Source organism: Malurus melanocephalus, unplaced genomic scaffold, assembly GCF_030028575.1.
Source record: "Malurus melanocephalus ecotype Western Australia unplaced genomic scaffold, MMel_1.1 scaffold_0, whole genome shotgun sequence".
Taxonomy (NCBI): domain Eukaryota; kingdom Metazoa; phylum Chordata; class Aves; order Passeriformes; family Maluridae; genus Malurus; species Malurus melanocephalus.
The window spans coordinates 6,728,593-6,756,227 of NW_026623232.1; the positions used below are offsets into that span (position 1 = coordinate 6,728,593).

General features: G+C 41.9%; 1 protein-coding gene across 1 annotated transcript in view; it reads left to right on the plus strand.

Moving 5' to 3' along the window:
* The first annotated feature begins 655 nt into the window (after window positions 1-655).
* Window positions 656-27,635, plus strand: part of NRXN3 (neurexin 3) — an 888,791-nt gene continuing 861,811 nt past the window's right edge. The window contains exon 1 of the mRNA XM_057380707.1: window positions 656-1,919. Coding sequence (XP_057236690.1) covers window positions 1,211-1,919 — 709 coding nt within the window. The 5' untranslated portion in view covers window positions 656-1,210. The remainder of the gene's footprint in view (window positions 1,920-27,635) is intronic.

The window sequence follows — 27,635 nt, forward strand, 5'->3', positions numbered from 1 at the left end:
CTGTTCTTAGGGTCTGAGCTACAAGTTTGCTATCATCTAAGCTGCAGGTTGCCATATATAATTTGCAAAGCACATGTTTCCAGGTTGCAGAGATGCTTTTTAAAGTCTCTGAAGTATGCAAGACATGCAAASTAAAATCAGCTATTGTGTGACGGCTGACAGGGTTTTCTTTTCTAATGCTTGCTTGGTGTGCTTGGAAGCATAATGTAAGCCATGGAATGGGAAATTTGGATAATGCCTTCTCTGGCCCTTACCAACCTTTAAACTCTAAGGAAGTCTGGTCTTTGCCCTAAGCATTTTCATGGAGAGGTAGTTTTTACTGGGAAAGCTCCAGAMCCATTTCTCAGTAAAGTCAATGAGATTGCATTCATCAAAGGACGTAARTAATTTGGTGTGTTTTTACATTGCTCATTGTTGTTACATGTGCAGATGACTTGATGAGTTCTCTATTTTGGCCTCTTAGTTTTGGGGACATAGATGTCCTTGCTGCTTTTGAGAATTGTACAGCCTATTGCAAGCACGAAGAAGTGTCTAGAGTATCAAGAAATGTAAATGAGTTATCGGACAAGATGTTAGTAAGCTTCATGGTAAAGATATGGTGAGCAGTAAGATTAACTTTTCYCTTTCTTTTTTTTTGTCTTGACCCCACAGGTCTGCAAGCTCCGTGAGTGCCAAGGAGTGAATTATGGGCTGGGTATCCACCAGAGCATCATGAAGATTGACTTTATTTTTGCCCTCTTGAAGCTCATGTGCTTTATGAATTCATTCTGTCTTCTGTCTCACTGCCATCTCCTTCAATATTGTCATCACTTCTAGAAAACAAGAATTTTAGGCTTGGGCTTTGGCTCTGCCTTTCCTGCCTCCTGGAACACCAGTGTCACCTTTGTGTTCTACCAAAACAAATCACWACAGGTTATTCTGCCCTTCAGAGAAGTGCGCCATCTGGAGAAATCCCTTCATATATCCCGTACTTCGAGATAAAATCCTCTGGTTCCTAAAGGATAATTGAGATCTTTCCTTGGAAGGAGACRTTTTCTCTTGGCCACGTGCACTTGCTGTCTCACTCTCCACTTACTCTCCCACCCTCTATTACTCTTTCTGCGCTTCTTCTCTTCCTCTTGGATTTAATATTCAGTCTTGACTGCTGGGATTCTCCTCCCAGTAGTGTGGCTTCTGTTTTTCTCYGAGGGAAGAGCAGATTCTTGCAACAATGGGCTTTACTCTGCATTCTGTCTACTTCACCTTGAAGGTGAGTTTGCTGCTGGGCTCCCTGCTGGGTCTCTGTTTGGGTCTGGAGTTCATGGGCATTCCCAACCAGTGGGCCCGCTACCTCCGCTGGGATGCCAGCACTAGGAGCGAACTCAGCTTCCAGTTCAAGACCAATGTYTCTGCCGGGCTGCTTCTCTATTTTGACGATGGTGGTGTCTGTGACTTCCTCTGTCTGTCCCTTGTTGATGGGCGCATCCAGCTGCAGTTCAGCGTGGACTGTGCGGAGACGACAGTTATCACAGACAAGCAGGTGAACGACAGCAACTGGCACTTCCTGATGGTCAGCCGCAACCACCTTCGGACGGTGCTGGTGCTGGACGGGGAAGCCAAGCCGGGTGAAGTGCGTCCGCAGCGCCAGTMTATGAATATCGTCAGTGACCTTTTTATTGGTGGAGTCCCACTGGACATTCGCCCTGCTGCCTTGACTCTTGATGGTGTTCTGAGTGAGCCTCCCTTTCAAGGATTTATCTTGGATCTGAAATATGGCAATTCTGAGCCGCAACTCTTGGGCAGTCAAGGGGTCCGACTGGAAATGGAAGGACTTTGCTCAGAAAACCCCTGTGAAAATGGTGGCACTTGCTTCCTTCTGGATGGCGAGCCACACTGTGACTGCTCAGCCACTGGATATGCTGGCAAGCTGTGTTCTGAAGGTAAGAGAATACTTCCCTACTTCCCATTGATCGTTACTCAATCCAAAGAGTTAATTTGTTGTTAGAAGGACTATGACAGAGTTCTTATTCCAGCTAATGATTGTCAGAGGAAWTCAAGTTTCACCATTCTTTTTCCAGCTGAAAGTAATGAAACGGAAATAGAGTGTGAGCAACTGCAACAAGTGCCTTTCATAAAGGATGTTGCACTTGTAGCATGGACAGATTTTCATCATCATCATTCATTTCATCAGCAATTTATTAATAAAGATAGAGAACATAAATGGGTAAACAAACCTGAGAAGTACCTTAGGTTAGTGTTGGGAAAAGCAAACTACACTGGCTGGGTGAATTCCAGTGACTCGTGTCCCTAAAAACTGAGTGAGTGAAGTGTCAGCAAACAGGAGCCATGTATGTATGGCTAAGATAACTGATTAACAGGACATTGTATACTTACTTGATGTTAGCTGTTGCTGGCCTGTGGAAGCCCCGTGTTTCCCTTCAATTGCCTGCATACTAATCACTGAATGACACCTTGATTGTTTTAGCATCCTTGATTAAATTGCTTAAATTTCTTTTTAGATTGATCTTAGTGTTACAAAGGGAAGAGGGATTTGCATGTTTCCGCATTGGTACTCTCTTTTAGAATTTGAGTTTGAAAGTTTTTAGTCATGCCAAACACATGATGAAGTGTATTTCAGGTTTTTCCTTTGGTCTTTAGCAGTGCAATGGAAATTAACTCTGTATGTGCAGGAGACTTAAGTAAGTCAACTGAAAATCCCTATGTGAATTTGAGAATCTCATCACAACATTATTTATGGCATTTGGCTTTAAACACCACAGTTTGAGCTTAAACCAGAGATGAAACCTGGGCAGGAAGTATCCATCTCAAGGAAAAAAAAGACAACCTGAAATTTTGTCAGAATGGAAATATTTGCAATAATATRTTTTCACAGCTACCATTTGTTCACTTCTTTTGGCAGTGAAACTAGATTAACCAGAATTTAGTCTGTACAATGTGAGAAGTGTTGAAAACACCCTATACTCTTGATATCTAAGTAAAAAGCSCTATAGCTCTAAGTTTGCAGTTTAGATGGAGAAGCAAGCATGTTTTTATAGGAAAGGAAGTTTTGGAAAATAAACATAGCATCCATATGTGCATTCATTTTAAGGTGATTTTAATCATAACAGAATAGTTGGCTTCATATCCAAATAATAGAATAACAGTACCTGAGCATTGGACAGGAGGTGTGAGCCTGTGAAGTGTTGAACAGCAGAATTCTTCCTGGCTATTTGCTCTGACCTGATTGGTCCAAACCATTCGTGAGCCAGAGCTACCTTCTGTTCTTGAGCCATGAGTTATGTGGGGCTGGAGAGACTTGTGGGCGTGACCAGGCAGTTCAGGAGCGTGGCCACTGGGCCAGATCCTCGAACAAGCACACCTCAGGTCTAAATGCCAGCTATGGTAGATTGGAAGAGCCACACAGGCATGTGAATCCTGAAASACAAAGACAAAGGGCTCTTGCTACTGCTGGGTTTATGATCCAGACTCCTCAGGGAGCTGCTCAAGGCATCAGSAGCACATGGGTTTCAGTGCTCATCTTGAGAAAGTACTGTAAGTGAGCAGGAATTCCACGTACCTGTGGGGCAATTGTGAGAACTCTAACCAGGGCTTGGATGGTGGACTTTCTGCRTTTCCTGCGTGGGTGGAACAATCTGAAATACATCTTCTAATGAATCCAGTGATATTTTTGTTGTAGACACCATGGATAAAGCAGTGCTATTGTTACCATTTGAAGCCGTGAGTCACCATTGCTGTTTGTTTCCTATAGTGATTCATCAGTTTCCAGCCCAACCTGCTGTTAAGGGTGAGCAAAGAAGTTTGTCACGATGTGCCTTCTTAAGCAAACATTTTTAACTCACTGTTACCTGGGGTCTATTCACTCTCAGAGAAGATGCTGTGCAGAGAACTTTTCCAATGGATCAAATGTAGAGATTTCCACGAACAGTCATTTTTTTGGTTCTTCTTGTTTTCTCCTGTATTACTAAATGGTGTATATTTGGTTTATGTTAGAATTTTATATCCAGCTTTGTTTTCTGCCTCCTTTATACTGTATCAGTGGTGATTTCTGTGTGTCAAATGCTGTAATTGAAAAATGTTAAAGTGTCTGTGCAGATGAATGGGAAAACCAAAAGAAAAGGGGCTTTAATAAGTGGAAACAAGCAGACAAAGAAAAGTGGCAAGAAAAAGACCCAGGAACCAAATTAAGTATAGCTACCTTTTTATCTGACTATGAAGAGTATAGCAAACTCTTAAGATATCTTTCAATTCTGCAAATGTGGCAAAATCTCCATAGATAAACAGTAGGATGTGTCAGGAATGGCAGAACTGGTTACAGGCTCTTCCTGCTTGTGGCTTGATTGGCTATTAAACAATTTGTATTTTCTTTGTTTGCTTTTTTTCCCCAAGARATTGAGATGTTTGTTGTCAAACTGTTCCATTTTGTTTTGTTTCCTTTTTCTGCCTCAGGATATATGCAGAAGTAACATGGTTATTTTATYCTCAGTCTCACTTTTGAAAAAGACTGCTCTTTCGACTGGGTACCACCAACTCCCTTTTGGGGGGATCCTGAACTCCATTACGGTATTTACTAGTCTGTAGTCTATGTGCGTATTTTCATTTCATCACCAGAGTTGGCTCTTCTGCTGGGAACTGATGGGATCTGATCAATAACAAGTTCTGTTTGAACAGCTAAATGTAATATGTACCTTTTTAATAATGAGTTCTCTTGACAGTGCCCAAGCCATTACTTGGCTATTGACTGATACTTCTGTCTGCAGATGGTAAAACCATAGCAAACTCATTTATTTTGTGACCAGAGATGGAAGAAGCAAATAGAGAATGGAACCTGCTGATTCTGTACTGTGACGGAATGAAGCTCCATTTGCAGTATTAGAGGCTGCTGGAACTCCAAGTGCGGTTCCAGCTACGGTGAATGTCAACAGAGAACAACCATTCCCTACTGAGATTAAACTGTGAATCCTGCCCAGAATGTGCCCCCAATGTGCAAAAAAATTTTGSCACTTCATGTGCACCCAGAGTTAGCAGGATTGCATACATGGTGGCAGTCACATGCCCAGATGGGTAATGTACGCTTTCTGGGTCTGAGTTTGCACACTGGGAGTGCAAATGCGTGCACTTTGGAAGGTTTGGCTGTTTTGAATAAAATGTAAGACTGTTTTTATTGCAGTTGGAGTAAACTGGTTCACTGCAACTGACAGTTCTGTAAGGTACAAAGGATGGCTCAATTGAGTAGCAATTAGTTTGTCTGTTTCTGGGCAATGGTAGCATTAGACATGAAAGCTGAACTCAGAGACATCTTCCCCTCTAATAAACCTCATCAGTCTCTGTGGGATCAGGCTGCTGCCAAGAGAATGGGGTTTCTGTAGAATTTGATCATCACAGGTACATTCATATTTCTGGAAAAAGAAAAACAAACAAGCRAACAAGAAAAYGTCCCCCATGCAAATTTTGCAAGCYGAGCTGCTGCTGAAGCCAGGTGAGRCAGTTCATATCTGCTCATTCAGGATCACACTGTCAGTCTGCAAGAARTTTTCTCTTTGTCTGAYAATTGCTGYGTAGAGTGAGCTCACAAATGTGGACACTGTGAATGTAACACTGTCTGTACAGAGTATTTTGGCCTAAACTCTCACCCTTCCTCCAAGACTTCTTCTGGACTTTGTGAAGAAAGGTGAAGAGAAGATGTGCCTAGAAATGACATTAACTCTGCTTGTAGTTGCAGAACCAAGGCGTTGATCACCAACTTCACAAAGCACCATGCTGAAGCCTTTGTGTAGCCTGCAGGGGCTGTTTCTAAACGAAGCCTGAATACGGGCTTGATTGCACCTCTTCCCTTGATTACAGTGCAAGATTTCCTGGGGATGCTGCCTGCTGAATGACAGAGGAGCCCGTTGCTCTGTAATTATCACACTTTTAACTGCATCGGGAACAGATATTTCTATAGCCTCTCAGCTTCGTTTAAAGTGACAAGTTACTGTGGGATTTATCCTCCTCCTGCCCCTTGGGAGCAGCTCAGCCTTGGCTGTGTCTGAAGTCCCTGCTTAGCCTCAGTTGCAGCCCCTGTAGCTCCCTGCCAGCCCCCCCAATCTTGGTAACACTAAGGGATAGTTTGGCACTTTGCSGTGAGCCTGATGCTTGCACTTAATTTGCATATACATTTACATACATTTCGTAATCAGAAACAAATGAACATGGCCATAATATTTGCTTCCACTTGCATATTCCTTGATAGATGAATAAATTTGTTGTTGAATTCACCAGCAATACACAGTTGCAGACCCATATTTGGTCTTGTGCTCTGCTATTCAAGACAACAGCAGGCAGTTCTGGCACACACTTTGGAAGGGCCCAGATCTTCACTCACCAGTGCAAAAGTCTAGAATTTATTGTCTCCGAGGTCTGTGGAGTAATATTGCAAGGGGAAAATCTGTTCTATGTCACTTATGTCACAGCACTGGCCGTTGGGCAGACAGCTGGTAAGAACTCTACCCATGACTTAATTTTGCAACAATTCAATTTAATTTTCCSTATCTTTTTCTCTTGCTCATTCCTCCTGATTTAAGTTCCTTTGGTTGTTTTTAAAATTACAATATTTTTTCAGTCYGATTACAATTTTTGATGCATTTCCAGATGAGCACCAGAGAAAGATGATGTGTTCAGGTATTAATGTTGATAAAGTGCTTTGAAACTTCAAAGTACAGTTTAARCACCATTTGTTATTCTTAATGATAAATAATAAAAGTGATCAGGAGCCACAGGATTTGAATTTAGATCCTACATACCCTTTCACAGAAGATGCCAAGGATCCCCTCACTAAGTGTGGATTGCCTGCAGCTCCAGAGTTAGCTTGATTTGTTTTGTAGTCAAAACAAATGCTTTTAATGCAGGGGAGCTGCAGGGACATTGCAGGACCCCGTATGATGAGTGCCATTGATTCAAATAGTCTGGCTGCATTACATGCTGACAGCTATATTCTTCTAGTTTCCCTCTCCTGTATTATAGATGACCGTGGGGCTACAATCCTTTTCTGCTTGATTGCAGGTCAGCTGCAGACCTTGGGCAAAAGAGATGTTAAATCCCTCAGGCAAAGCTTGGTCATCTGCTCTGGTAGAAGTGAGGCAGGTGGTGGTTGGGTGCAAAGGAGATTGCTATTTGGTGTAAGGTGGAACTGGTGAAGAGTGAGAATAATTTGTGGGCCAGGAGAAGATGGAACTTGGGAAAAAAAAAGACAACCCAGGATGAAAATGCTACTTCATAAAACGTTACCTTATAAAAGAGTAAACCATAACTCATACAGACTGTTTACAGCAGCTGCTCCATATTGGTTTTACCTGCCTGGTAGAATAAAAGAAGAGTTCTTGGCTCTTGCAAAGGGTAGATTTGAATGGGCTGATGGAGCTTCTGTAAGATGMAATCTAGATTTTGGATACCAGCCCATAGAGTGAGCCCATAGACCAGCCTGCTGGCTCCTGCTCTGTMCCAAAATGTGCATAGCTAGGATCTAAACTGGAATTTTTGGGCATTACTAAATAAAGATCAAAGTTAAAGTAACTAGTAAAAATTATATGAAAGTGAGCGAAGTCAGAAATTTATCTTTCCTATGTATGGATTTCCAGCTTSATTTCTGAGGAAAGGTTTATTTTCCTTTGTTTTTGCCATTAAAAAAAAAGGAGGTGGGGGAAGAGTTGATTTATTATTACTGTACAGGCTTCTGCTGAGCTAGGCAGCTTGTCATAGAGGTCAGTCAGCAGTAAATATAGCCCTAAGCAAGACAGCACATGCAATAGCTGTTGCTTTCATCCTTATTCTGGTATGGAGGTGTACAGGGCATTTGCTACAGGGTAATTTTTATTATGTTTTGGTGGAAAATGGGGGGCGATAATCCTCCCAGATACCTTGAGGATGTTGGAAGCGGCACCACAAAGCTCCAGGGAGAGACTTGGAGGAGAAGCACATCTGTCCAGTGAACTCTGTCACTACTCAGAGAAGATGAACCTCTGCACRTCAGCTTCAGCACTGAGTGCTCCCTGGTGCACGAGAAGGTGGTAATCCATGTGATCAAATGGTAGAATGGCCACCTGTCCTGGGCCAACTTCTGATTTCACTTCACCTCTTTGTTTCTTTGCTGACCGACTTTGAACTTGATGGACAGGAAAGCTTTCTTCTCTCCCTGTAGAAAACAGGCAACTGCCGTGTTATTGCTGTCCAGGGACAGCAGTGTGACTTCTGGGTGTATGTGTGTGTCTCCCCCACAATCCTTCATTGCAGACAGGTTCTCTACCATTGTAAACCCACCCTGCAGAGCAAAGCATTTGCTCTTCTTCCATCTGTAAACAGGTCCAGGAGCTGACAACTGGGTAGAAAACAGCCCAAGGGCTGAGGGAAGTAGGTGTGGAGGGACAGGAAGGACTGGGGATGTCACAGTCTACCTGAAGCAGAACTGGTTTGTATTTGAATGTRTTTGCTCTGAAATGGGGCTGAGACYTGAGTGCAGTGGATTCACTTTCTGTGTTACTGCCACCTTTGSCAGTTATGCTGTGTCAGCTCTCCAGGCCCTGCCTGCATGTACACTTGTTCACCTCATTATTCTGAAAAGAGACCAAGGTGTAACGTGTAACGAAAGTGGAGCAGGGCAGCAGAACTTGAGTGGTCTGGTCATAAGAGTGTTAGCACCTAGGAGACTGATTTCCATTTCTGCCATGGTCTTTCTGCATCCCTGGAGTGATTTGCTGGCAGACTAAAGGACTCAAGACTGAATCAATTGACCTTTCTTTGCAGAGGATATGTACCTGGTTACCCTTTGTGTCTCAGTTTCCGTATCTGAAATATGTAGCCAGTGGGGCTTCCTGTACTCCATGTATTAAGAATCCCATATGCCTCTGTATGACAGTGATAGAGACATATAAATATTTTAGCATGACAAGTAAATGATGATAATGTATGAACACCCAGTAGGATGACCTGGTTTGATTGTCAGTTTTTTAGCTAGAACATGCAATTAGAAATTAAGGCGGTTTTCCTTGTTAAGTGGCCATCTTTGAGGCCACTCCTCATCTTTCTTTCCAACAGAAATCTCCCCATTTCCTGCCACTACTGTGAGTAGGCAGGTCCCAGGTCAGGCTGTAGCTGTGCTAGTAAAGGCAGAGCCTGAGCAGCGATGTAGCCTCTTCCCTGTCGGTGACATGGAGCAGATGCTGCACTGCAGGGTGCTGATAGAAGCAATGGGAGAAAGAGAGCTTCTCACCTTTTTTTTTTTTTTTTTTTTTTTTTTTTTTTTGGATCTGACCCATGTGCTCCACTGATTTCCCCCAAAAGTCCTCTGCTGTGAACSTCAGATGCTGATCAGATGCTTTTCCGTGTAGAGTGGCCCACCTCTGCCTCCCTGCCTGCACTGGCACCATCCCTGCTGTGGCTGCGGGTTTCAGCCTGCCCCTTTCACCCTCCATGCTCAAGACTCACTTCGACCTTGTGCTGTCAGGGAAAGCAAAGAGAGCATAAAAGGCTACCCAAGCAGAATGGCAGAATTTGCACTTCCTCTGTTCCTCTGTGCATAAAAGCAGGATAGCAAAGAAAGCCCATTGGATTGTTCCTGTGCGTTTAATTAGTGCAAAGCTGGCAAATATTTTCTTGGTCTAAGGCAGTGAAAGCGTGGGTAAACTCTATCAAAACTCCAACTGATTTTTAGATACAGCAGGTGTGTTGTAGGGAAAGGAGGAAAAGTCTGCCTGGCTCTGAGGATTTTGCTCTGAGGGTTGAGCTTCCTCCTCTTGCTAGTGGAATTTGACCAGTTAAGTAATCCGCATGGACATAATGGACTGCATTTGGCTCTGAGTATTTGGCAGGAGACCCTTACCAGAAAAAGAAGACACAGCCTGTTGGTAGATGTAGAAATTGGAGTTGTAGGTTAAAACCAGTTGTAGGTTAAAACCTTCAATCTCTAATAGTACTGGCAGGTCCCATAGTTTGCTTGGCTRCTGCATTTATTCAGAAGCCCTTCTTGGCTTCTGTAGTCTCTTGGGTGGATCTACATTTCTTTGTGGTTTGTTGCCCTTGTACTTGAGAAAAATGACACTGTCTGATTTTTTCCAAATCTCTGGTGTGTCTCCACAGGCATGTGTTTGATTTTCTGGTTATTCCTCCTGCATCCATCTTGCAAGTCTGGCTTTAAAGGTCTGAGTGCCTCTCAGTACCTTTCTCCTCAAGGTAATATAGGAGAAATTCTTGAAACTAAAGGCACATTTCTCCACTGAGCCTGATCAGGAACAAGAGTTGAGGCATAGCTAGCCATGAAGAGAGTGGCTGGTGTYGTGATCTGTGAATTTCATAGTTCAGTTGTGTTTGCAGCTGGATTCCTTAACCTTCTTTCTGTATGTGGTTGAAATTGCTTATGTTCCCCAAACAATTTTTTTTGAATAGGGAAGAAGTGTGTGGAGTTATTCCTTAATAAATTGCTGTTAAAAAAAGAAAAGGAAAAAAGAAAAAAGTGAAGCTTGTTAAGAGGAAAGGAGATGAAATTTCTTGTGTTGGACTACCTAAAAGAAAAATCTGGGGAATAACCAGAGTTTCTGTGTCTTTACTTCCATCTTTTGCCTTTTTTTTCTGTGGCTTCTGTGGGACCTGCCCAGGGACTTGGTGTGATAGTTCTGGAGGCAGAACTAACCTGCATGATGCCTACCAGACCTCTGGTGTAATGGGACACCTGTGTAGSTCCTTGTAATTCACACAGCTTTGACTTTAAGGAAGATAACAGGAGATCAATGAACATAAAAAAAAGATGGATAGATATACTGCCAGTGTGAAGCAGTAGCACTGCTGTCTCTCAGGATAACCAGAGCTAGAGGTGTGTTTATATCAGTGTCAATGATGGGGCAAAGCTCATCCAGGCATGTGTAGCTGAAAATTTGCCAGATTAGGTACTGGTAGCTGTGTGAGCACAGAGGTTGGAATAGGATGATATTGTTATGACTCTGTTTATTCTTGTGTAGAAGACCTTTTGAGTAAACATTGGATGCTGCAGAAAAGGGCAAAATCCCCTTTTTTTCAGAGTTCCTCTAGTGGGCACTGTGTTGTTGGAGTTCTGAATTTTTTTCCTTCACTGAAAAAAGAGTAGGGCTCCAGTGATCAATTTGTAATTTTGCTTGCTGGCTGCCTCCTCCTTAATTTTGTTTTCCTTCATTGCTTAAGCTGAAATGCTCARTTGTGTCTCAACAGCAGCACTGAATATATCTACAACAAATTCAAAGCCTGCTGGTTTTGTATAGATTTGAGGCCTTTATACCTMTACCCATTGTCTCTACTTTGCATCTTACACAGAAATTTATCTTAAGGGCAGCCTGGTGTTTGCCTGCCCTATCTTGTAGCATGTTTGAATGAAAGACCTCAGAAGTTACATTTTGACCAGCTAAGACACATCAGAATCCGACAGATTGCAAATGTTTTCCTTGAGAGAAATGGTGATTTCATTCAGAYCAAAATATTTAGAAAAAAATAACCAACTGATTTGGATGACAATTTGCACAAAAAGACAACGTATTTTTATTTTGTAGAATTTCTGAACTCTGATTTTTTTAAAAAGGTAATCTGTATCTATTACACATAATACTGTGGCTTATTTTATAACTTACTGACTTGATTATTCCTGATATGGATCTACTACTGATGAACTGCAATCTGTTACAAAAATGTAGAAGCGTTTTAAGGAAGGGCCATGTTCTCCCACAGGGTTCAAATGGCACTAATGAAAACCCATGGGCTCAACCCCACCATGCTTCAGCTGTGGGAACTATTTGGTTCAGAAGTGCAGGCAGAAGGAAACCTAAGCATAGGTTAAACTTAACCAGAGAGGAGAACAGATTTGCTGCTTGCAGACAGCAAGTGGAGCCTGGAGCACGGGTAGAGCAATGACCAGATCGGTGCCCTTTGAAACCTCCCAGGAGAGAAGAGTGGTGTGAAGCATTGTTATCATTTCAGTTCATTCTAAGTGGCAGCTCCATAGGTACTGCTGTTTGTCAAGAGCTCTGCTAAAAGAAAGGCTCGAGGAATAATTTTGAGTGGGCAGGACTCGAGTGGGCTCTTCCCCATTTGACTTGTGAGATTTGACTGAACAGTGCAGTCTCAAGAGCATCAGTGAGGGCAGCAAGGCTCMGTACATTAATGGAGAGCCACACGTGCTGATTTGAGAATCTGGGATTGGGAGCAGTTTGGGGTTTAGCTTTTTAGTGTGTTGGATTGAACCTGTTCACAGTGTAGCTGGAGATAAGGAGTGGGGAGGGGGCATTTTAAAAGAAGAGCATAACAAATACCCCTCTGTGCAATAAATGCTGTTAGAAATGCAGCCAGCCCAAACTGAGATTTGGGCTGGATGAGCAAGGCTCTGCCTATGAAAATCACTTGGGATCTGCACCAGGATGGCATGACAGTCATTCTTGAGCTCTGGGATGTTTTCACTGTCATTGCCTCTGCTGCCAGCGTGGTGACTCCCAGTTTGCCSGAGGCAAAAGATAGCTAAACTGAAGTACTAAGTAACAGATCCTCTATCTCGGGAGAACAATTGGCTGTGATTTCAGACCTCATTTGTCAGTAGTGTTTAATTATAGCCCTGCTACCACTTACAGTGGAGGTCACCGCTGTATTGTAGGTCTATTTAGTGCTCCCTCTGGTCTTAAAAATCTATGAATCTATATCACACTATTTTTGGGCATTTGTAAGTTTCCACTAGTTTTCTTCCAGAGCTGAAATTGCTTAAGTTTCCTCTTGGTTAATTGACAAAATGTTGTTGTTGGCAGCTGTCTAAAACAATTAAAGCCCCTTTTCAGGTGTGGGAATGAAATAAAATGTAGGTTACTTCTGATTTAGTTTGTACCCTTACAGTTGCCCAGCTGTTCTCTCCTTGTGCACAGCTTTGCTGCAACGAGGGCATAGGAATTATTTTAACTTGCAGATACTGGGTCATCAATGAGCTGTTCTGTAGTGAAAATATCAAATGTAAAGATCACTGTATAAAATGTTTTCTTGCACATCTGGTCCCATGAATAGTATTCAACTTAAAATTAACTTCATATACCAAGTGCTCTTTAGTCAAACATAACTTTCATTCATCCACTGAAAGATGTTCTTAACTAAGAATTAAAYACAAATCTTAGATTTGTTGATCTTGCCAGTTAAAAAAATTACTTTTAAGTCCCATTTTGAAAAGTGATACAGGCACTTTGGAGCCTTGTGACTGGTCTGGAATTCACAACAGTGGCTTTGATCATTTTACCTTCATACTGTATTTATTTCTGTTCTTTTTCTCCTCTAAAGATTTGGCCCAAAGAGCATATTCTTCTATGAGATTCTTCCCTTGCCTGTGTTTGCCTTTAATAATTTTAATGATCTGATACAGAACTAAAACCAAGACCAATCAAATGTTCTTCTTTTAAAACTGAGTGATGAAGAAAAATTAATTTTAAAATCCTGCTTAAATGTGMTGTTAAAGTTGTGAATTTCAGAATTAAATAGTAGTACCTGCTACAATCAAAATGCCACATGGCATCCGTTCAAATGTGCTTCAGGCATCCTGCACTTGAATTGTATGCAAGGCAGGAAAATAAAAGAGCTAAAATGCTGTCAGGTTAATAATAAATTGTGCATACATGTGGCACATTTCATCGGAGTATTCCTAAGCATCTCACAACTACTGATAAATCAGTCAGTTTTCACATCACTCTACCACACTGTGAAATGTATGTTATCTCCATTTTACTGATGGCAAAACTGAGAGGCAAGCAGAATGTGAATTATTGAAGGGTATCAAGTCAGAAGCTGCCTGAGGTGGAATTGGAATCCAGAATGCTAAATCCTAAGTATTAAACGATGTAGTAGTTTATCTAGTTTTATCCAAGTGTGTTAGACAAGCCACAAAATACTGTGGTTTATATTGAATGTGAAGCTAAAAATGRAGCACTGAATTTTAGGAATTCTTGTAAAATTTCAGTTGAAATTCAAAGAAATATCTCTTTTTATTCTTTTTGGTGGATTGGATTATCCATTGGATTATCCCAACTGCCTTTGGGGCTGTTGTTTCATAACTTTGTTAGCTGAAACCACCTTGACCCAGAAGAATTACCCAAGTGAGCAGCAAGTTCAGTATGGAATGAAGATCATGGCAATGGGGTATGATGACCTTGTGCTTATGTTGGAAACAAAAACATAATGAGAAAACATGAGTAGATGCTCTTTAGCCCAAAAGTGCTCTGTTATTTTTCATGCAATTGTGATAAACTGGATTTAACCATGCTGTTCTCCAGCAGATATTCTTTTTTACTGCTTAGCATACAGGAGTATGAGTAGGACTCTTCTGCTGAGGGGTAATGAACAGTTCTGACTGGCATTTATTATGGAAGCTGTTTAAATTAAATCATTTGAAGCTGTAAGCATTATGTACAAATTATTTTAATGCAGTGCACAACAATTTAATTGTTGGTGCTGTGAAGAACCGCGTCGCTGGAATTCCGTTAAGTCTGTAGTAAAATTCATCATCAAAACTAGGCCAGAAGGAAACAGATCTAAACTAACAGGCAATCCCAAGATCAGGAGTGACATTTGTTGGTAGCGCTGTCAAACTGGATCCCAAGATGCGCACAGAAAAGCGAGTGGCCAGCCCAGACTGAGATGTGTTTGGAGAGCTATTATCTCCATGATGGATGCTTGGAGAGTGGTGTGCAGACCTGTGACTATGTGGATCTTTTCCTTAAATCTTTCTGGCAGTCTTTCCTAAGCTAAATCACACCTAAACATCAACACTCCAGCTGTTCCTTTCTCAGCGCAGAAGTATGAGCTGATTTTTTGTGCTCACTTATGGTTCTGCTGCTTTTCACATTTTTTTCTCCAGCCTAATTGTCCCATCCAGGCTTGACCCTGGCTCTGTTTGGCTTGTCACCATAGTGGGACAAGGAAGGAAGCAGTTAGTGCCCTGACTTTGGCATTGATCTTCGTTCTTCTTGCCCCCAACCATGAAGTGGTAGATGGAGGAGGCTGATTTCAGGGAGGGGAGGTGCAGTGGGAGAGATGACAGATGATGTGAGTAGAAAGCAGAACTGTCAAGATGATCATGGCTAGCAGGGGAAGAGCCTCCTGGTTGTGACTGGCCAGGCCGGCTTTTGCATACTGGCACTGGGAGGCAGAGCTGTCTTTGTGAGGCAAAGCTGCACTGGGCTGGGKGTTGGGCTTTGCAACTGGAGAAAAAGAAAGCAAGTCAGCAAGGGAAAACACAGTCCTGCTGTGTGTCTGTAGTGGGAAAGCTGTCCAAGCGTGGAAAACTGATCAGCTTTCAAGGCACTCAGTTGGGAGGTAAAGATACACTTCCATGTTTGCATTCTAGTATTTGTCTTCCTCTCAGTGAAATGTCCACATCTTTGAGGATCTCTTCCATGAGCATCATCTAAATCTCTCTCCCTTTGATATCTGATTCACTTGCTGAAATTCACCACCTTACTAGAGACACTGTCTTTACACCTTYTTAGCCCTTGTCAAATGTGTCCCAAGAGCCTTGCCAGGTAGAAGAAGAATGCAGTGATGCATGGATCTTCTTCTTCCTACAAGAGCCTTGTTTTTTTTCCTCATTCTTCTGCTCTTGGGTTTGGGGACTGACATCTTTTGGATCCTCAGATGTCAGTATAGATCCTATTGGGCCCACACATTCCTCATAAATTAAGTTAGAAGAGATGCAGGAACTCTGAGTCTCCCTTTCCTTTATTAGGGTTATGTAAAGGTGGTGTGAGTTTCTTTTATTTCCCTCTAGGCCTTAGGACAGAGAACTAGATAGTGGAACATCGCTAACACATTCAAATTAAACAAATTTCTGAGAAAATATTCTTCTTTCTTATCTCCTAGACCATCTGTCTGAACTGACTCCTCCTGACCCCTCTGGGATTCGAAGCCCTGCCAATTTTAAGAGCTCTGTATTTTCCAGGGTTAATCATTATATGGGATGAACGCAACAGGCTTCTCTTCTGTGTGGGAATCCCAGGAGCAGATACCTGACTTGTCATTCTCCACAAAACTCTGTAAATTGCAAGATATGAGGTAAAAGCTCCATCTGCTGGAGCAGTTTTTGAAGGTCCTGTTGGAGGCAAGCTCTGGCCTCCTGTCCCAAATAAGGTGGCTTCGTTCAATGCCTYCCATAGCAGACAGGAAGGCAAAGAGTGATGTGGAAACTATAGCAGGCAGAAAACAGCCAGGGTTGATGTCACTCATGGGCTGACAGCAACACCAAGGCTATCTTGATCATCACTGGTAGTGRAGCCAAGTTCTTAATTTTCTGAGATGATTCCAAAGGTTCTGCCTCAGACTGAAGTTGTCCAGTATCCAGCAAAACAATGATACTCTATATGCCATGAGACTGGGCACTGCTGAGTGATCTGGAGTCGGTCAGAAGGTGGTGTTCACCTTGTGTTTGAGGCAAGGGAAATCTCTACTGCTGTGGAGAAAAAACTGTGAAGAGTAAAATCAGGTGAGAAAGCAGTGCTAATGCTCTCTTGAGACTTATAGCTGTAATTCAGGACAGGACTGCATGTTCTGACATAGAAGAAGGTGCAACTTGTCCTCTCTARGGCTTTGCATTTTATCATTGAACTGCAGTGAATGCAATTCCCAGATCAATAGATTTAACTTTCTTACCAACCTGAAGTTCCGTGAGATATTGGAGGATAAGTGTTGTCTTCTTCCCTGATAATACAGCCCACACACATTATACACCTGCAAATTTGCAGTGGTGATTAGGAGTACTTCCAGAGTTTAGTGAATACATTTTTGRAGGCAGACTCATCCTCTTTTGGAAATTCAGTATGGCTGTAGTTACTTGGCCAGTTTAATCTTTAATATCTCTCACGCCATTCTTTTTCAGGGTGTCACTCCTAAGAAAGCTTGCCCCAGTAGACGTGGGTGTTGCTTTCTTTGTGAGTCATTCAAGAGACTATGTAGGAGTGAAGAAGCAGCTTTTGCTCATGCTTGATTTTGCCAAATAATAAAGGAGGTTGTTTTCCTCTTCTGAGTCTGAATGAACCCAGCAGATGCATATGTACTCTCTTCTGTCTGAGGTATGGATGAGTGAAGTGGGTCTTTATTCTCCGACATCACCAAGCTCAAGACTGGCTCAAGACAGTTCTTTTGAACCATTACTCAGTCGGTAGGATACACCTTGGACTGATCCTGTTGACCTTAGTGTTCCTAATACAATGCCTTTTTTTTTTTTTTTTTTTTTTTTTTGTAAACTTACTCTTCATGTTATTCATCAAGCATTCAGCATGTGGAGTAGAAGAGTGTTCCACTTCCCTGGTAGATAGAAGCTACAACAGTTTCTCTTTTATTCATATCAAGCAATTAAGTTCATGGACATTATGACTGATAGGCAATATCCTCCTCTTGCATAGTTTCTTTTTCTCTAGGGTTTAATCTGTATTAAACCTTCCGTTTGCAATTGGTGCTTCTCAAATGATGGTGTGCAGAACTGATGCTATTTGTTAGATTTCACCTAGAGGTCTTCTAGAGCATGACGAAGGTCAATATATTTTGTCTAGGCACCATGAAGCAATGGCATCACATGTTTTTACCTCAAAGTCTTATGGCTAATCCTGGACAAAAGGAATATTCTTTATTTCTCTTCCTTGCAGTGACAGTAGTCATAACTCTTGCAGGACAATATCACGGAAGGTGCATACARCCACTTGAGCTATCTGCACTGGTGAGTGGTGTGCTCTAGGAAGGAGATGAAGCTAGAGTAATATCCTGRATTAGAAAGTTGTCAGGGCTGGTCTGTGTAGTGTTTCTGCTTCCTTTATAGGGTTCTGTTGTGGCATGACTGATAAGCAAGATGTCCATAAAATAATATATKATATAKAATATATATAATAATATATATKATATAAACAGCCAGAAAGATGCACTCAGWTGTTCTCTCACTGGGAAATCATCAGGATCTAGATTGAGTATTAACTCTGTTGCTCTATACCTCCAACACAGCTAGGTCAGATGGCAGTTCAGGGATACTGTCCTCCACKCACTCCTTGATAGAGCTAAAATGCTTTTCTCCTACAGCCCTGGAAGGCTACTGCTTTTCAGCAATTTCCAGTGGGATCCATACTTACATATTCCTGAAGATCAGAGAAGAGATATTACCCTTTTAGTTAATAGAAGGCATAGAAAAGGTTCTGTCTCTCTTCCAAATCCTCAGCAATAGTGCTTATGAATATCTCTGAAATCCAAAGATGAATTGTATCTCAGCTCCTTAATTGCTATTGTTTTATTTCAGGGCCGTGTCTTCCTAGTGAAGGAAGTTTTTATTAGCTCTTTAAGTGTGGGACTGATTACTCACCTGGCAGTGAATGAGGCTCTGTAAGGTGTAMTCAGAGTAAGCTGAATGGCTTTCCCTGTTCATGCTGCAGTTACAGACCCTGAATTGCTCAGGGAATAAGAGGAGGCAGTGGCTCTCTTTGCCCTYGTCAAACGTGGAGGTACAAACACTCTGGAACAGCCTGACAGACACTGCAGGTTATAACACCTTCCTTTTCCATGCTTTTAGTGCATGTGCRCATAGAGCTGGGTCCTGGCTGGTGAGTAATAACATTTCCTGGAGGAGAGGGACTGGCTTTACTCGTGTAACAAGCATCCAGTGGAAATTTTCTGCAAACGTGTTGCATTTGGACATAAGAGGTTAAATTGTATTCTTTCTGTGCTTGAGATTCAGAGGAGGTGTCCATGTTTGACAGTGTGTTTGGCAGTCCTCTTGGTGGGRAGCGGGACTGTGCTCTGCTGTTTTATGCAGTGCTTGACACGTTTGTATATCATTGGAAGCCAGTTACTTATGGTGGATTTTATGGATTCAGAATCAGACAGGAGATGAACCGAGGGGTCTATTCATCTGTTTCCACTTAGGTTATGGAAAGACTACTAGCTGGGAATAACTTTGAATCCTTATTAACTTACGGTGTATTTGAACTGGTGGCTTGGAGACTTCATACTGTTCAGCRGTGTCTTTTGTATAACAAATCTGAGATGATGAGCGTGGAAGCTATTTTATTGCATGCCCTATTTTTTCAGAGATCTAAAAACAGTATAGATTTTAAATAATTTTTTTTTTCGATACCAAAAAGATGTAAACATTTTTCCTACACCCTCTCTGTTTTCTGGTTTTCTGGGTATGAGCTTGTGTGTATTATGTTAGCACATTAATCAAAAGAAAAAACAAACCAATTTTGTTTCTGTGTTTGAGTGCTGGTAATTTTAGGGGCCTGGTCCTAGTCCATTCAATGAAGAGAGACATCTGCTGAATTCAGTGGGTATGAGGTCCTGTGATTATGCACTTGGGCCTGCATCTGCTTAGATTCTGCTGCAGGCTGCAGGTCTACATTTAGACAATCACACAAGAAAATTTAGCATTTTGAAAGATGCAGAATGCAGCTGTTTCCCGTCATTATGTTTCACATTTACTGAAGTCAGCAGTTACTCTTTTCCAAGCAGTGCCTTTCAACAATAAACAAGGCAAATGCTTCCAGTAGAACCTCCTGATGAGTTCTGTTTAATTTAAATATATATATATACATTGCCACAGCAAATACAGCAATAACATGGAATATAAAACCATTAACACATACTCTAAAAATGATTTGTAAGCATAGAAAGGAGAGGGAAAAGATGCATTTCTTCAGATTACTCATGCTGTATTTAGGATGATTACTGTAAGTTGGAGGAGCAGGCACTATATATTTTTATGTGTAATAAATAGAATTCTCACTTTTCAGACATGCTGGAACTCCATCCTAATTTGAATTGGAGTGAGTGAATCAATAATTAGTTGATACTTATACCAAATTCAGGGGCATGCTTAGCGCATTACAGATAGCGAGTAAATTTCAAGACAGCAGTCTTTTATTTTCAAATCAGTAGACAATTCAGGGAAGTGAGTGTTTAGGACAGGGAACTGTGAGTGGTTCCTTGGCAAAGAGACTTACTAAAGCACAAATCTTAGCACCTGATGGCAGCAGGTGGCCAACCAGAACTGTGCCAGCCTTTTCTGAGGWGTCTTTCCCTTAATGCTGGGGAGCGGGTGTGGGAGAGAGATGATAGTGTGCGGGGATTTGCCTGGACCTAAATAACAAGGCTCAAAAACAAATGGTGTAATAAAATAGACATTGTAATAAGATATAATAAAAAAGGAATACAGATAGTGAGTAAATTTTATATCACTTCAGAGGCTTGGAGTCCTGCTTTCATGCTCCATCAAATGGACCTTGGATATCACTGACCTTGAATGGATTTTCCTCCTCCTTCCCATGCTGTGGTGCCTTTTATTTTGTGTAGGAGACAGAATCATTTATCTTTTCCTGATGGGTTAGGGTGTTATTTCTGTTGTAACACGCCATAGTGCAGGTTGGCACAGGGCACTCCTGCAGGTTCCCTTGCTGTGGATGCTGCTGCTGTTGTATGGGCTTCTCAAGCCCCAAGTACAAGGATCAACAGAGCAGRCATGCTCTCCTCAAATACAGTGTTTTCTGCAAGGCTCCTGATACTGAATTGAGTTCCAAATTAATGCTTTCTAAATCCTGTAATAAACCTAGATTTGATTCTATATTAGCTGTAACAGGTATTGAGAAAGTGGGAGTTGTATCCCCTTGCCTTGCTCGGTTTTTCAAGAGCAGATCTATATTCTCAGGAATGTTGGTGATGTGTGTAACATTACATGAACTGGATTCAATGGTGAAATGCTAATAATTCTAAGCCTTCCAAAAAAGAGGCACCATGACACTGACAATACAATAACTGGGCTATTGGGTGGAGCCTTTTAGAGATCCCKTTTAATGCAGAAAATGTCACCTCTTGATTTTTCCGGGAAATCTGTGTGCCTTGCAGATGGGTGTAATATGGCATTTGTGCCTTGGGTTGCTGCGATGCAGCACCAAGAGTGTTGGCATAAGGCACTTGTAAGTGCCAGGTGTAACCAGGTAAATGGATATTCCTTGCCCTCCAAGCCTGCAGGAGCTGCTGCTTCCTCAGACTCAGGTGGTGATRCAGCATGTCCTCCCTGCTGTGACCTGACACCCCAGCCTGCTGGGAGCAGGGAAGGGCTCGGCATCACGGAGCTCAACCCGTGGCACAGTGTCTCTCTTACTGCCTCATGTAAGATTGAGAAGTGGGGGTGGGAAGTTTTTCTCTGTGTAGCTTTGCCCCTTATTCTACAGCCTCTGACACTTTCCAGAGTAGGCTGGACAGGAGTAAGTAATGCTGACAGTGAGAGTCAGGTGGTTTYGGTGAACGGACCCCCTTGTTCTCCCTCCACCCGTGTCCTACCAGGCTAGTGACAGCGTTCTGTGGCTCCAACTCCACCTCTTCAGATTGCTCTGAGAGGAATATTAACATCCTCTAATAACTCTGTCAGACATATYGAGGGATTTGTTTTATTAATTCCAAGTCTGGGTACAGCAAATAGATTATAACTTGGGCCGTTTCATAGGCTTAACAAACCTTTCTCTGCTTACTTATCACTTCTCCCCCGCCCCAAATCTCCTTGTGTTAACTCCTTTTTCTGTTCTTTGTGTTACTATTTATTGAATATTCTCACTGATGTATATGTCAGAGGGAATATGCCCAAAGTTCATTTCCATCCATCATTTTTGAGATGATAAGAAAGGAATRGAGGCAGCACAATTTGAAATGGATTTGGCAATAGTAAATGCCTTTTGTAGCTGTCATCGTGACATTCTGAGAACAGGACAAAGCTGAAAACACTTWGCATGTGTGCAGGTTCTCCTCAACAGGAGGAGAGGTACTCTCTGTGGCATATCATGGGTAATGCCCGGATTTCCAGTCTCTGTGTCAGCCTTGCAGGTGATGTGGACAAGGGTGAAACACCATGGGCCTGGTTTCAGTGCTTTGAGCAGATTGCAGACTGCCAGCAGTGAAACTGTTTTCAGTTTCTTGGTCATATGGCAAATTCACTTTTTAGTGTAAGTTACAAGACTGCTCAAAAGTTGGTTCATTTTTGTGGTGGTCATCTTGGGAAAGTCCACTGTTGTGCATCAGCATCATCAAGCTCTTGTTTGCCATTATGTCCTGATAACCTTCTAGCAGCATTGTCTGTGCAGGATCCAAGAAGTCAGAGAAGTAGCTATCTTGGTGAATCTAGGGAAGGCATTCCTGGCAGGGAGGGTATTTCATTTAGGGACATTCATCCAGTTGCCATCCTTTCCTGATGCCTAAATCAATTAAAACAAGAAGAGGATTGGAGAGAAACTGACTCCTGTACCCCTAAGATCTCTTGTGTGAGTCACCTCCAGTTTACAAGAATAACTCTTGCCATGATATGGTGCAGCCACTAAAATGTCACATTTGTTGATTTAGTCCTTGTTAAAGTCAAGAGAAAATTTGGCTTGTAATGGGGAGMTGGTTTCAATTGTAATTAAAACATGAGGAAGCAACTGTCCGTGGAAACATAACTCTCTTGCAAATAGTTTTTGAAAGGCTTTTGGAAGTGTGTGAGACTTTCTCACCAACAATGGAGATCTGAAGGAGGATAGGAATTTCCAGCCATAAGTGTGTGCATGGAAGCAGATACTGGGATGCCTAGGTAATGATATAGAAGTGTGGAAAAGCAGGCAAAAGTATGCCTGTATGCTTTTACAAGGCCATAGGTTCTTGTTTTGTCCAAGCTGGACGGGAAAGAGAAATTATCTTCCTCTCTTCACCTAAAAAAATTTCAAAAAAACTTTCTATGTGAGCATGCCACATTCCTAATGTATGAATGCCTTATAAATTGTCATCCCAGATATTGTAGCTAAAGGCCAGAAAGTGATTTAGTCCCTTTTTTTTWWTCTTTTTTTCCCTGTGAGTGGTCACTTAAGTGGAAAATCTTAAAAGGGCGATTTCCAGTAAGTAAGACAACCAGCATTTTGATCATGATGCAGCCTCCACCAGTCTCATTGCTAAAAGTTGTTGATAATGGTAGTGTGATTTTTCTTAGTTCCTTTTATTCTTCCCTGAGTACCTGTGCATGGCTCCTGTCAGAGGTTGGCTTTGGTGTCTGCCCTGCTCCATTACTGAAGCTGCTGCCTTATGATGCCTGGCAGATGCTACTGACAGGATTGTTTGGGTAGAGTATGTTTTGAATTAGAATAATAAAGTCATAGAAAATGGGATTGAAAAAGAACACAAGGGCCAACTAGTCTTTCCAAGACCAGATAAGGTGAATCTGAAAAATTAATGAGAAATACTTGTCTAGTCTTTTCTTAGTAGTCTTCAGTGCTTTTGACAAACTCTCAGTAGCCAAGGTAGTCCAGAGCCTCACTACCCTGCTCCTACCAAATTTTTCTGACATTAAGCCAAACTTCTCTTTTAGCATCGTAAGTTTCTTCTCGTTCTGTCCATGGTGAGTATGAAGGACACTTTTTTCCTGCTTGCATCTCCCCTTCGGAAGTTATACAGTTATCTTTGTGTTCCCCACAAGACRGGGAACATAACTGGCTCAATGTGGATGCATAAGGATGTTGTGCAAAGTAGCAAGGACCAAATCCTCTTTTTTGTCCAGTGCCCAGATACCTAGGATGAAACACAAAGGAGTTTCATCCTGGAGTGCTTGGGCACTGTATCTAGGCAGCTTAACTTAAGATCAACAGATTGTTTGGAGGGCACTGAGTAATTAAATTCCAGTTGGAGTTTTCTAGTAGTGGCCTACAGAACTATGGACTTTTCCCCCAGCGAAGTAGCCAGGGCCCTGAGGAATGTACATGATCATATTTGTTGGGATGTGTGGGAAAGGGTGGTACTCACTGAAAGCTGTGAAATTAGCAAGCAACTTTATCTAAGAATAGTAATGATACAGYGTTAATTAGAGGGATTATTAGGAGTTCATTTCTCTAAGGTTTTTTTTTTTGCCTTACAACTCTGTGCATTGGTTCCTGAAAGCAGCAAGCATGCTTAATCCATCTGTACCATGTTGATATGAAAGCACTTYCCTATATGGCCCTGCATCTGCAGCAAAACCATACTGCTCGAGCACACACTCTGCCTGAGTATCTTGGTCGCCTGAGAGGAGAAAGCTTGGCCCCTTAAGGCAAAGGGCCTATTTTCTTTAGCAGATAAAGGTTCCACTCAAATTTCCTATTCTTTAGAGGGTGTCATACTCAGGCACAGGTCAGTCGACCTCACATTTGATCCTGTGGACAGGGCATGCTGCCCACAACATKAATTTGCATCATAAAATAGGGAGAAAAGCATTGGAGGCCTCAAATCACTGTAATTCAGATAAGATTTGAAATCAGATACATTTTGAAATCAAATCCCTTCCCCTCATTTAAATCACAAGTGCTTTAAAACCACACARCACTTTTAGTGGAATCAGCCAAGTTTCATTCTGCCTCTTTAMGTAGTTCTTGTTGTTCTAACTCTGACATGCTAAACTGCTGTATGGTGTTCCTTTAAGCTGTTAAACATCTGTCTCTTTCACTTCAGAGCTGGCTGCTTTTCAGTACTGGATGAATGATTCCTATATTCACAGCTAATAAGTGCTTTGGGATCCCAAGTATTAGCTGCGCAAAGGCACAGTACCACAAATGTATGCAATTCTATGCAATGTATCAAGTGAATACTATTCCCAAGAGGCTGGCAGCCTAAGAGATCCCATAGGACAAAGAACACAGAGAAATGTAATTGATTGTAATGAACTTGTTTGTGTATGTGTCACCACTTATCTCTACTGAATAAAATCAGAAGTGTTCAACACTCCATTAAAACAAATTACAGGGTCCTATTCTTCTGGAGCGAGACAATAAGGCCTACACCTGCTAGTACTGTGAAGTTCTTCATGATCCCAGTGTGTTGCTCAGTGACAGACATCATAGGCTGGAGTGGTCTTGGATTTGTTTCAGTGTCCTAAACATTTGGCAAATGAGGTATTTAGCAAATTAATCCCATTGGAATCAATGGAAGGATACAAGGATAGCTCTTACTACCATTGTGAGACAAAAGATGTTAGGTAAATATGAAGAATGAAAATCATGACATTCTTAAAGTAATTTTCAAATCTTTTATGAATTCAGTGGAGCCAAGATTTTAACTTAGTTAACCATAAATACAACAATCTTCAGAGTGTCTGTGTCCAGTGCGAGCAAYGTGTCCAGGGATGTGCTACTGCTTGGAGTTGATCTCATTACTGAGTCCAKCTTTATCCAAGCAAATTGTTGTTAGGTGGTGTTTATACAGTGGAAATACTATTTGTTGTTGAGTTGCTCTAACCCTCTCTGATGGTTTTGAACCACTGTGTACTGAAAAGAAAGAAGAGTCTSTACAAGGTGAAGTAGAACCCTATGTTTATCTGTGCCTTAACAGACCAGATTAGGATGGAATGAGACCACTTGCCAAGTCCGCATCTGAAATTAACACTTTGATTCATGAAGAATTTGCTTTTGGCAGTTTGAGGGGTTTMCAGCTGAGTCAAAATGCAGCTCTTCATATTGTTAAAGTATTGCATCAGAGCTTGGTTAAGAGGAAATCACCCAGTTCTGACTCACCTACTACATCTCTTACTACTGCACTTCAGGAGTCCGAGCTGGCTCATCATCTATCTTTTGAATCATTTCACTGACTGCCATAAATGCATCAATCTATGGTTTGAACAGTTTATATGTATATATATGTGTATATATATATATATATATATAACAGTAAGTTAAATTACGTGACTGAGTTCCCAACCAGTTATGCTTCTATCAGTAAAATTCTGCCCATATCCATTTTCATTGTTTGCAGAATGATGAGCCAAATCCACTTTAGAAAAGCTTTTTTGGGTGTCAATGTCTGAATAAGCTTCAAAAAATGGTAATTTTTATATCTAAACACTGGATTTACTCTTTTTTTTTGGAGTGAGTCTCCTATGACAAAAAATGCCCTTAAGTTTTATGGCTTTTGCTCTCCTCTTCTGCCCAGTTTTTGCCTGCTCCCACACTGGTGTTCAGAGAGAGAATAACGAGAATGCTAGAGGGGATTGCTGGAGAACTCAGTGCCATTCACTTCTAGGTGCTTATTTTCACTTAGCCTGGCTGCTTCTGCCTGCCAGCTTGTTTGTGATGTGTGAATTCAGTCAGTGGCTTACACTTTAGCTGGCAGAAGACAGGTGTCCACAGCACATCAAAGCAGGGCACAAGATTGAATAGACTGCAGAGATGGAAATGAAAGTAGGTCTCTCCAAGTCAAGGTGATGAATAGTGGTAGGACTGATGTGTGTAGAAAGTTTGTGCTGTCCTTGTCCTCCAGCTGGAGAGAGACATGTGCTCTCATGACACCTTCCTTTTTTTACTAAACTTTGTGTTAAAAATGTTAGARTGAAAAATACCTCAGGTGTTTCCTGTACAGGCATGGAAATTATCTGAGCTATAGTAAAATTTGCTTTGTTCCTCTTGCTCCTCTTCAGCCTCCTCCTTCCCTTCCACCCCACCCAGATGGCTGGGGCTGCACCAGACAAAGCAGCAGCCCTGCTGATCCCTCTTTCAACACAGCTATTATCGCCAAAGAACAAAAGCAAACAGCACTAGCTTGCGGATCAGCCCTTTACAAAGGAGCAATAAACGGACTCCTGTGTATAGRATAAAGCAGACCCTGCCTTGTCTCATGTTAAGAGGCAGACCTTTCTGTGTTTGAACTGCCCTGAGCTGAAGGAAGTGGAGAAACACGGCAGCAAGTCCCAYGGTCTGGATTTTTTTGTTAGCCATGGGTTCTGCATGCTCCCTGTTTAATTGGAGTGCTGTACCTCCTCAGTCCCTGTGRCAGGGAGGAGGTCTGTGCAGGCAGAGGAAGGTAGTGCTAATGGAAGAGGAAGAGAGGGGGGACATATTTTAAACAATCCTTTTGTAAATGAACTAGAAAACACAATCTGAGAGAACATCTCAGATGACAGGGTCTGAAGGAGAGTCAACTCAGCTCCCCAGAGCTGGTCACACTATCTGTATGTCATCTGTCTTTTACCTTTCTTGAGACATTAGGTAGCTCCTAGTTGTGGAGCCACCAGCCCCAAGGTATGGTGGGTCCCTTTTGTCAAGATATTCAACCACAGTTCTAATTGTGCACCAAAGTGGAGTGGCATTCCACGTGGCAGAATTGTGATGGTGTTTCCCATGGGGGCTTGTATTTGATATTAAAAAAGGGTTTTTCACCCAGTGGGAAAGGCTCCTCAGGGAAGTGGTCACAGSATCAGCCTGACAGACCTCAAGGAGCATTTGGACAACACTGTCAGGCACATGGTGTGATTCGKCGGGATGGTGCTGTACAGGGCCAGRAGTTGGACTTGATGATCCCTGTAGGTCCCTTCTAACCCAGAATATTCTGTGCTTTGTGATTCTGTGACTTCCATGGCAGTTTCACCTGTACACCACAGTGGTATTTATTATAGAGTCTTTTGTGATGACTGACTCGTTATATATCATCTTTTCAGCTTTGCAAATAAAGCAGTGCTTTCTCTTGTTGTTTTAAAATAAAAAAAAAAGAAATTTCAGCATTTGGAAATCAGCATTTGCCAGCAGATACCACATGGGGGGGTGTCTGCAATACAAGAAATTCCTTCTGCATTTAGTATGGGAAGTAACACTAATGACCCAGGCTGCCAAGTAGGTAAATAC